Raw genomic sequence first — 10772 nt, forward strand, 5'->3', positions numbered from 1 at the left:
GGGGGACAGGCGCAGCTCTGAACCGGAAGCGGAAGTGCGAGACACCAGCCACGTCAGGCATTCTGGGTAATTGGCTGTTTACTTCCGGCGGTGTGACTGGGCCTCCAGCTGTGTCTCTCCCTTTCCCCGAAGATGGCCTTGGAGACGGTGCCGAAGGATCTGCGGCATCTGCGGGCGTGTCTGCTGTGTTCGCTGGTCAAGGTGCCCGGGGATCTGGCCGGAGGGGCGATGGGGAGAGGAACGGTGGAGGAGACCGGGTAGAGCTGGGCTGGGGCCAGGGGAGAGATCCTAGGGGACCCTAGCCTGGCGCCGGTGGCTCAGGCCTGAAATCCAAGCTAGTTAGTAGTCTTGGATCTGACGATCGCGTTCCGAAGCCACCCCGGGCCTCAGAGTCCGTAAGACTCTGACCTCCAGTTAATCATAAAAAAAAGAAAAGAAAAGAAGCCAGAAATGAAACTGTGGCTCGAGTGGTAGAGCCCCAGCCTTGAGCAAATGAAGCTCTAGGACAGCGCCCAGGCCCTGAGTTCAAGCCCCAAGATCAGCAGGAAAAAAAAAATAGCAATAAAGGACTAGGACCCTGGGACCTGGCAGGGAAGTGGGGAGCTAGCAAGCCTTTGTTTAATGCGCAGCAACGCGAGTAGATCTGCCGAGCGTCCTTCTCTGCCTGTAGAGCCCCAGCAATGAGCACGGATCTGGCTCTGGCACCGAAAGGCTAGAGTCAAAGGCAATGGGAATCTGCCTGACCCTGAGGACACTAGAGAAAAGAAGAGGTCAGGGGTTGGAGGCGCGGCTTAGGTCATAGAGCGCTAGCCAGTGAGCAAAAACAAGCCTCGGATACCAAGTTCGAGTCCCGATATCCAATCAAAAGAAAAAAAAAAGGAAAGGAAAGGAAGAGACGAAAGAAAAGTAGGAATAAGAGAGGGCAGAATTCAGGAATGGAACTTCGGGAGCAGTGAGTGAGGCCTTGATGAAATTATCACCTAGATAACCAAGAAGCTGATTGGACCCAGGTGTTAAGAAGCTTTCTCATCTCTCCTTATCCTTTTTCTTCTTTAATGTTCTTCCCAGACTATAGACCAGTTTGAATACGATGGATGTGATAATTGCGATGCATATCTACAAATGAAGGGTAACAGAGAAATGGTATATGACTGCACAAGCTCTTCCTTTGATGGGTAAGCCCTTTTCATTCATTCATTTATCAGTGTCAGTTTGCCCCACCCTCACCCCATCCCCAGGAACTAAATGGTTGCCAGGCATTTAATTTAAGGCCATAATCCCTGTTGTTTCAGTAGTTATTTTGTGATGGTCTAGTCCTGTCCATTCAGTTCAGTAGACAACAGCTTCAAGCTGTTGAAACTTGAAAAGTGCTTTAAATTGATAATGTTCTTTAACTTCAAAGATTTAACATGATAAAAAAGAAAACTAAAAAAAAAAATTTTTTTTTATGTCTGTGCTGGGGCTAAAGCTCAAGGCTGGTGTGCTACCACTTGTGCCACAGCTCCACTTCCGGGTTAATTGGAGAAAAGTCCCATGGATTTTCATACCCAGGGTGGCTTCAAATGGTGAGCTGGTGAGCCACAGATCTCAGCCTCGTGAGTAGCTAGGATTACAGGCGTAAATTGTTGGTACCTGACTTTAAAAAATGGTTTAAAATATTTTTGTCATGCTGGGATTGAACCCATGGTTTTACTGAGTTGTGCCCCAAGCCCAATGTCTCATATCTTTGCTTTTTTTTTGGGGGGGGGTTGGTTGTGGGGCTAGAACTCTGGGCCTGGGCACTGTCCCTCAGCTCTTCAGCTCAAGGCTAGTGCTCTACTACTTGAGCCACAGTGCCACTTCCGGTTTTCTGAGTGGTTTATTGGAGATAAGAGACAGACTTTTGTGCCTGGGCTGGTTTTGAACTGTAATCTTCAGATCTCAGCCTCCTGAGTAGCTAGGATTACAGGCGGGAGCCACCTGCGCCCAGCTCTTTGCATTTTTTGCAGTGCTGGGGTTTAAACTAGGGAGTGCTCTTAACCACTTCAGCCTAAGCACTGATGTTAGTTATTTTGTGTACTCAGTGTATATTCATTTTTGCCCTAATTTTTTTTGTTATTGTTGAGTTGAAGGAATTACATGTATTAGAGCATATTAGGCTTTTAAATAGTAGGCAGATTAAGTGCTCCCAGATCAGATTTGGGATAGATGATCTGGGCCAGAAATAGAGGATGTAGCATCCTTTCCTCTTTTTATTTTTGTACTGGTCCTTGGGGATTGAACTCAGGACCAGTGCCATTCCTAAGCTTTTTTCTCAAGGGTGTCACTCTAACTCTTGAGCTACAGCTCCACTTTTGGCTTTTTGTTGGTTAATTAGAGATCAGAGTCTCTTGGACTTTCCTGCTGGGCTGGCTTTGAAATGTGGTCAAATCTCAGCTTTCCAAGAAGCTAAGATTACAGGCATGAGCCACCTGCACCCAGCATATTCTTTCTTCTTAAAGCACTAGGATCTCTTAAGAAAGTTGGGATGACATAAAACTTGCATTCCAGCTGGGCATAAGTAGCTCATACCTGTAATCTAGCTACTCAGGAGGCTGAGATCTGAGGATCACACTAAAGTCGGTCTCAGGCAGGAAAGTCCATAAGAGTCCTCAACCACCAAAAAGCCAGAAGTTGAGCTGTGGCTCAAATTGGTAGTGAGCTAGTCTTGAGCACAAAAACTCAGGGACAGAATCCAGGCCCAGAGTTCAAGCCCCACGACCGAAATAAAAGAACAATCCAAATAAAGAGAGTGACTGTGACAAAGGCATGGAATGGAGTGAATTATTTATGTTCTGGAGAAATTTGTTGGGATTAAATCCTTTGGGAAACAAACTGTGAGGCTAAAAGAATATTGTGAGTGGCTGGGAAGGTAGCTCAGTGGTAAGAGTGCTTGCCTTGCACCTATGAGGCCCTGGGTTCGGTTCCTCAGCACCACTAAGCAGAAAAAGCCAGAAGTGGCTCTGTGGCTCAAGTAGAGCGCTAGCCTTGAGCTGAAGAGCTGAGAGATAGCGCCCAGGCCCAGAGTTTTGGCTCCAAGACCAACCAAAAAAATATGTATATAATATGTGTATATATCTAGACAGACAGACAGATTGATTGTGAACCAAACTGTGAGGCTAAAAGAATAGATTGAGAAGGGCAAAGGAGAAGACATTTGTATTCTCCCGTATTTTTACCTTACTTGTCACTCCAGGAGGGGAGCTCAGTTCCACTTAAAGCACATGGTAAAAACCCTAGGATTTAGTTGGGAAGGGAGTATCTGAGAATCTCCAGAATAATTGCCCAGAGAACAAGGTATGGATGTGGGAAATACCAGCAAATGTCAGCTCCTAAAACAGACCTGATACAGAAAGCAGTAAGCATTTAATTGAGTGGGTGAATAAGAAAATGACCTTTGTAATTTTTGCTAGCATCTGATGCTGATTCATCTTACTCAAGTAGCAAGCTTTTAGGCCTTAAATAGCCTTTCTATTCCCCTAGCTGTGGAATAAAACCTACCTGGGAGGGTCTGTTAGGATAATGAGAAGAGTAAATGCCTATTCTGTGTTCTATGATTTCAGCTTTTTCTTTTTTTGAGGGTGGGGAGGAGAGTCAGTCATGTGGCTTAAACTTTGAACTCACGGCTGGCCTGGGCACTGTCCTTAAGCTCTTTTGCTCAAGGCCAATGCTTTACCACTTGAGCCGCAACTCCACTTCTAGTTTTCTGGTGATTAATTGACAATAAGGAGTCTGACAAAGCCAAGCACTGGTGGCTCACACCTGTAATCCTAGCTACTCAGGAGGCTGAGATCTGAGGATCGTGGTTCAAGGTCAGCCCCGGCAGGAAAGTCCTCTTCATCTCTAATTAAGCACTAGAAAACCAGAAGTGGGGCTGGGAAGGTGGCTCAGTGCTAGAGTACTTGCCTTGCATGCATGAGGCCCTGGGTTCAATTTCTCAGCACCACATAAGTAGAAAAACCTGGAAGTGGCACTGTAGCCTGACTGGTAGAGTGCTGGCCTTGAGCTGAAGAGCTGAGGGACAGTACCTAGGACCAGAGTTCAAGCCCCACGACTGACCAAAAAAAAAAAAAGGAGTCTCACAGACTTTCCTACCTGGACTGGCTTGGATCCACAATCCTTAGATCTCAGCCTTCTGAGTAGCAAGAACTAAAACTACAGGCATAAGCCATTGGCCATCCACTTTTAAGCTGTTTCATCTGGGAAGTCTGTAGACTAAGAGTGATTTTGATCCTAGTGAAATAGTCTTTTAGGGATGGTATCTGGCTTTTTACTAGCAGAAATAACAACATACAATCAAGACTCTTTATTCACTACTTCTGAGTCAGCCGCTTCCCAGCATTAGGCCTATTTTCCAGTGGAGACTCAAGGCCTGGCTTTCTCTTAGGATTCCTCTCCCAGAATGCTTTGGCTTGATGAGCAGCTTCCTTCCTTTCCAGCAGAGGAGTCTCATGCCCACCCTCTGTTTATTTTCCCTCCCTAGAATCATTGCAATGATGAGTCCAGAGGACAGCTGGGTCTCCAAGTGGCAGCGAGTTAGTAAGTGTTTCCCTTTTTCCTTTTCCTGGCCTACAGCAGAATATGTGGCTTTTGTGTGGGAAAGATGAGACTGAAGGACAGATAAGGAAGCATCGTCGTGTCACCAAAAGAAGGGATGGCTTTTCACTCAGGGTTAACAGCAATTCTTTTCATTTTAGCGTAGAGCCTCCATTTGGTCTTTAGCCTTAACTCACTCCTGCTGCAATCTCCCTTCTTTTCTTTCTTAGGTAACTTTAAGCCCGGTGTATATGCTGTGTCAGTCACTGGTCGCCTGCCCCAAGGTAATAAAATCATAATTTCTATTTATTGTATCAAGCTCTAGTGAGCTACTGTTTTATGTGAGTTAACACCATTCCTCACAACTCTCATGAGGTTCTATATTTTACAGCTGAGGGAACTGAGCTACACAGAGATTATAAATAAATAACTTGGCCCAGGAATTCTGGCTCTACAGCCTCACTGGGGGTGGAGTACTGGGGTTTGAACTCAGAGATAGGGTGGTACTCTACCACTTGAACCAAACAGCTACTTCCAGCTTTTTTTTTTTTTTATGCTAGTCCTGGGGCTTGAACTCTGGGCCTCAGTTTCTATGGCTCAAGTGGTAGAGTGCCAACCTTGAGCCAAAGAAACTCAGCTTCCAGCTTTTCAGTAGTTAATTGGAGATAAGACTCTCACAGACTTGCCTGCCTGGCTTCAAACTGTGATCCTTAGCTAGGATTACAGGTGTGAGCCACCGGAAGTCCTTCAAGGTGCAGATGAGGACTTTGCTTATCCTTCAGAAACTTATCTCATGGAACTGTTTCTTTTCCTGTTACAGGAATTGTACGGGAGCTAAAAAGTCGAGGAGTGGCCTACAAATCCAGAGACACTGCTATAAAGACCTAGCAAGATGCAGGACTGCTGACATCTTTGCTGTCCACCTTCTGCCTCTGCTTTGTTTTTGTTACGGAATCTGAACAGACAGAGCTTCAAAATCCCTGCTCCTCAACTCTGCGAATCATCAGACTGTTCAAAGAATAGCGGATCCTGTCCTTGGGCCATAGACTACTGGTAGAGTGGGAGGGTTTGGAATGGTGGATTCTCATGGCCTCAATTGAAGGAAGATACTGTTTTTTCTACTTGCTGAAGGGCTTGCTGTATGCTTGCCCATGGGTCAAATCCAATAAACATAAACTCTTGGAAAATTCTTAAAGCCATAACACATGCCTTGCCTCACTCTCCATTTTGCCCAGGCCAATGAGGGTTCCTTTGCCCTATAATCATACCAGCATGATAGAGGCCTTTCTATGCCCTGTGGCCTGACTGTGGATCCAGAGTTATACGCCAAGGAAGGATGGTATATTGTGGCAAGGTAGCCCCTCATTGTGATGGTCTGGTGGTGTCTAATGGTCATAGCCTTTTGTGCCCTTTGTCTCTTGGCCCTGTTTAGTACTTTCTTTTCTCCTGCTCTTTTTTTTTGTTGGGCATGGGGCTTGAATTCTGAGCCTGGGTACTAATCCCTCAGCTCTTCAGCTCAAGGCAAGTGCTCTGCCACTTGAGCCACAGTGCCACTTCCAGTTTTCTAGTGGTTTATTAGAGATAGGAGTCTCACGGTCTTTTCCTGCCCTGGCTGGCTTTGAACAGAGATCCTCAGATCTCAGACTCCTGAGTAGCTAGGATTACAGGTGTGAGCCACTGTGCCCGGCTCCCTTGCTCTTTCTATACTTGTGGCACTCTCACCGGTACTTTACATTCCTCTAACTGGAGACCTTTAGGTGTTGAATGGCTGCTGGATCTGAGTTTGTGCTTCTGTAAGAGGTGAGCCCTTATCTGGCCTAGTAGGTGCCTTAAGTCATGTCGTATTGACTGTGACACATTAACCATGTCACATTATTATTTTACAATAAAAAAATTAACCATTTGTATACAAATCCTGTAGGTATCTCCGTTTTTAATCTGTTTATTTATTTTTGTTTGTCCAAGACTGGGATTAGAACTCAGTATCTGATGCTTTTGTTCATTGGCTGGTCTACCTCCTGAGCCATGCCTTCAACCCCTATTTCTTTTGTTGGTGGTGGTGGTGGTTGTGGTGGTGGTCGTAGGCCTGAACTCTGGGCCTGGGCTTTGTCGCTGAGTTCTTCAGCTCAAGGTGAGCGCTCTACCTCTTGAGCCACAGCACCACTTCCAGCTTTTTCTGCTTATGTGGTACTGAGCTGTCGAATCCAGGGCCTCATGCATGCAAGGCAAGCACTATACCCCTGAGCCAACTTTCCAGCTCCCCCTATTTATTTCTTGGGCTGGTCCTGGGACTTGAATCCCTGACCTGGACACTGTCTCTGAGCTTCATTTGCTCAAGGTTGGTAATCTACCACTTGAGCCATAGCTCTACTTCTGGCTTTTTAAGTAGTTCATTGGAGATAGAGTCTCACAGACTTTACTGCCTGGGCTACCTTCAAACTGCCATCCTCAAATTTCAGCCTCCTGAGTAGCTAGGTTTATAGGCATGAGCTACCAGCACCTGACAGTATTTCCCTTTTTTTTTTTTTTTTTGAGGGGAGGGGGGTCTGGTCGTGGAGCCTGAACTCTGGGCCTGGGCGCTGTCCCTCAGCTCTTCAGCTCAAGGCTAGCGCTCTGCCACTTGAGCCACAGCGCCACTTTCTTTTTTGCTTATGTGGTGGTGAGGAATCGAACCCAGGACCTCAGGCATGCAAGGCAGGCACTCTACCACTGAGCCACCTTCCCAGCCCCAGTATTTCCCTTTTTATTTCTCCTAAGTTCTCCATTTGCAAAATACGATTGATTTTATCTAGCTTATTTACCTCTGGGTTGTTATATTTAGAAATAAAGTGAACAGAAGTGGCACAGTGGCTCAAGTAGTAGAATGCTGGCCTTGAGCTGAAGAGCTGAGGGACAGCACCCAGGCCCAGAGTTCAAGCCCCATGACTGGCAAAAAATAAGTAGAAATAAACTAATGTGAAAAATCCTGTTAAATAAGTCAAAGGACGAGACATGGCACACCCCTGTAACCCTGGCACTTTTGTGGCTGAGACCAGAAACAAAAAACGTACAAAAGGGATTGTGAGAGCCGGGCTAAGATCTGAGGATCATGGTTCAAAGCCAGCCCGGGCAGGAAAGTCTGTGAGACTCTTTTTTTTTTTTTTTTGTCGGCCGTGGGGCTTGAACTCTGGGCCTGGGCGCTGTCCCTCAGCTCTTCAGCTCAAGGTGAGCACTCTACCACTAGAGCTACAGCGCCACTTCCGGTTTTCTGGTGGTTTATTGGAGATAGGAGTCTCACAGTCTCTCCTGCCCGGGCTGGCTTTGAACTGCGATCCTCAGATCTCAGCCTCCTGAGTAGCTAGGATTACAGGCGTGAGCCACCAGGGCCTGGCTCCGTGATTGCAACAGTCAAAGGGGGTGGAGGGTGGGGGCATAACCAGGACTAGAGTGAGCCCATGCGCTGCCCAGGCTCCTGCACTGGGCTGTGTGTCTCACCGCCACCTGGTGTTGCTAGTGAGTCAGTTGGCTATGCCTGGAGGATGGAAAGAGGTGCTGTCTCCCCTGCATTGGTCTCCCCTCCTCCTACCTTGTCCTCCCCTAGGCCTATGGGATGAAAACGGGACTGGCCAGCTGTCCGTTCAAACGAACCATTTTTGCTGGGACTGTCAAGCTCTGAGGAAGGAGTATCAATCTGAAAGCCTTGGTCAGTGGCCCCCAACACCTCCCTTAGTTTTCTGGAGGGAAGGCCTCTCTAGGATTGCCTAGAGTGGACAAGCCAACACCCAAACTTTCACTGGCTTTGTGAAAAAAAGTCCCTTGGAAAGTCCCAGCTGCTGTCCTGTGTGTCTGACCCGGACGTGGTTGCTTGGTGAGAATGGAAACAGTTGTGGGGAGGGGAGGCAAGGGGAGCTGCACAAATAACCACAGCCCCACACTTAGCTGGGTCCTAACTGTCAACTTCTCCGGAAGCAAAAGACAAAGCTGCTGCTGATGGTGGGGGGAGGGGGCTTGTTGCAGCCCCTTGGCCTGGGGAGGTGCTTGGGAATCCATTTCTTATCCTGTCTCGTTCTTGAATCTTCTCTGGTGCCCCTCTGCAGCCCAGTTAGGCAATAAAGCGCTATAATCCCACCCCCTGCTGGTTCCAGGTTCTCTGAGGGTGAGTGGGGCCTGGGAGGAAGAAGGTCCCAAGCCCTGCATTCCAGCCATAAGGGCTCTGTGTTGCCTAGTGTGTCTGTCTTATTCTAGCTGCTGAGGGGTTGAATCTCCCAGGGTCTTAAGGGCTCCTCTTGGCCTCTTACTGAGTAGTTTGATCTCCTTCAGATGCATAAGTCGCCTCCTTCTCTTCAACAGGACAGACTCAATTTAGGCAAGACGAGAAATGAGTGGTAGTATTACCTACTCTCTCTACCAAAAACTGTAGGGGCAGGGTCTCCCAAAAATGAAGGGGCTAAGTAGCAGTGCATTGATGGCTGCAGCCTCCAGCCCAAGCAAGGACTGATGGCTGATCAAGCTAAGGTCAGGGTATTCTGGTCTCAGAAAAGCAGTTTCCCCAAGAATAGTGATTATGGGCCAGTAAGGACCGAAGCTCAAGCTGGGCCCACTGGGATTGGGGATTGATACTTCATTGTTTGTGTGGCCCCTAGTTTGTCCTTCCCAGCCAATCTTGCTACTCAGTTTTCATTCAGGCCCCCATCCAGAATCTAATTTCTGTGTGTGTATAAAAGAGAAGCAAGACAGGGTACTGGTGGCTCACATCTATAATCCTAGCTACTCAGGAGTCTAAGATCTAAGGATCCTGGTTCAAAGCCAACCCAGGCAGAAAAGTCTATGAGGTTTTTTTTTTTGTTTTGTTGTCAGTCGTGGGGCCTGAACTCTGGGCCTGGGTGCTGTCCCTAAGCTCTTCAGCTCAAGGCAAGCACTCTAGTACTTGAGCCACAGCACCACTTCTGGCTTTTTCTGCTTATGTGGTGCTGAGGAATGGAACCCAGGGCCTCATGCATGCAAAGCAAGCACTCTACCACTGAGCCACCTTCCCAGGCCTGTGAGATTCTTTTTTTTTGGTCGGTCTCAGGGCTTGAACTCTGGGCTTGGGCACTGTCCCTGTGCTCTTCAGCTCAAGGTGAGTGCTCTACCACTCGAGCCACAGCTCTACTTCTGGGTTTCTAGTGATTTATTGGTGATAAGAGTCTCACGGACTTTCCTGCCCGAGCTGACTTTGAACCGTGATCCTCAGATCTCAGCCTCCTCAGTAGCTAGGATTACAGGTGTGAGCCACCGGCACCTGGCTCCCTGTGAGATTCTTATTACCGATGAGCCACCAAAAATCCCAGAAGTAGGACTGTGGCTCAAGTCAAAGTGCCAGCTTTGGGTGATAAAACTGAAGGACAATTCCAGGTCCTGAGTTCAAGGTCCCAGTACCAGCATGCATGCATGTTTGTAGGCACGTGCCCGTGTGTGTATGTATGCGCACAGGTGTACATGTGCACACATGCAGATAATGGTTAAGATGGACTAAAATGTCTTACTTTGGTAATTTGTTTCCTGTTTAGTATTAGTAAAGACTTTAAAATAAATAGCATTTTGCAGTTAACAAAGGGCTTTGACATTTCATTTAATCGTCATAAAAACCCCTGGGACAAATGAACAACCTTATTTAGCAATGAGGAGCCATGATTAAGCAGTAGAGCCCCAGACCAAGAACTATGTGCCCATTCCCAGTTTAGGGCTGCTGTAACCCCCAAACACAGAGCTTTGCTCTCTTTATGACTGCTGCACAGAGCCACTGTGAAGAGGAATTGGCCTTCTACTCTTTTCTGTTCCTCAAGGTCACCATAGTGTCCCCTACACACTGAACCACGCCAACCACTCTTAACACCTCTAGTCCCCAAGTTTAAATTTAGCCAAAAGAAGTGAGGCAGTGAGGGTAATAGCCCAGGGAGAGGTCTCAGGGGCTTACTCAAGGAGCTCCTACAGAGCAAATGGAATGAAGCCATCCCTTCCTTAGTTGTCCCAGGTTGCATCTTCTATTTCTTTCCAACAGCTCTGAGGCACCTGCTGACCTGTGCCTCATATGTCCCAACTTTGGTGTTTTCCTGCTCCCCACTATCCTCCACAGCAGCCTGATTATAGCACTCCAGTGGAACACAGATGGAAGCAGATATCCAGTTAAGAACAGTGCCTGCCTCCCAGTCCTGCTGTCTACACATCACCAGCCCTGTGACTTTTTTTTTTTTTTTTTT

General features: G+C 47.3%; 1 protein-coding gene across 1 annotated transcript; it reads left to right on the forward strand.

Annotated features, from left to right (window-relative positions):
• The first annotated feature begins 56 nt into the window (after positions 1 to 56).
• Positions 57 to 5744, forward strand: Supt4h1 (suppressor of Ty 4 homolog 1 (S. cerevisiae)). The gene is made up of 5 exons (XM_013013176.1): positions 57 to 201; positions 1069 to 1175; positions 4502 to 4557; positions 4785 to 4838; positions 5375 to 5744. Exons 1-5 carry the CDS (start codon positions 133 to 135, stop codon positions 5440 to 5442), a joined length of 354 nt encoding a protein of 117 aa, XP_012868630.1. The 5' UTR covers positions 57 to 132; the 3' UTR covers positions 5443 to 5744.
• Positions 5745 to 10772: the final 5028 nt, after the last annotated feature.

Source organism: Dipodomys ordii, unplaced genomic scaffold (assembly GCF_000151885.1).
Source record: "Dipodomys ordii isolate 6190 unplaced genomic scaffold, Dord_2.0 Scaffold19, whole genome shotgun sequence".
Classification (NCBI taxonomy): Eukaryota; Metazoa; Chordata; class Mammalia; order Rodentia; family Heteromyidae; genus Dipodomys; species Dipodomys ordii.

Excerpts from the sequence above, each read along its gene's own strand:
- Supt4h1 (XM_013013176.1), top strand. The coding sequence starts at position 133 with ATGGCCTTGGAGACGGTGCCGAAGGATCTGCGGCATCTGCGGGCGTGT. Across the intron at positions 1,176-4,501 it reads ACAAGCTCTTCCTTTGATGG|AATCATTGCAATGATGAGTC; the intron begins GTAAGCCCTTTT and ends TTCCCTCCCTAG. Across the intron at positions 4,558-4,784 it reads CTCCAAGTGGCAGCGAGTTA|GTAACTTTAAGCCCGGTGTA; the intron begins GTAAGTGTTTCC and ends TTTCTTTCTTAG.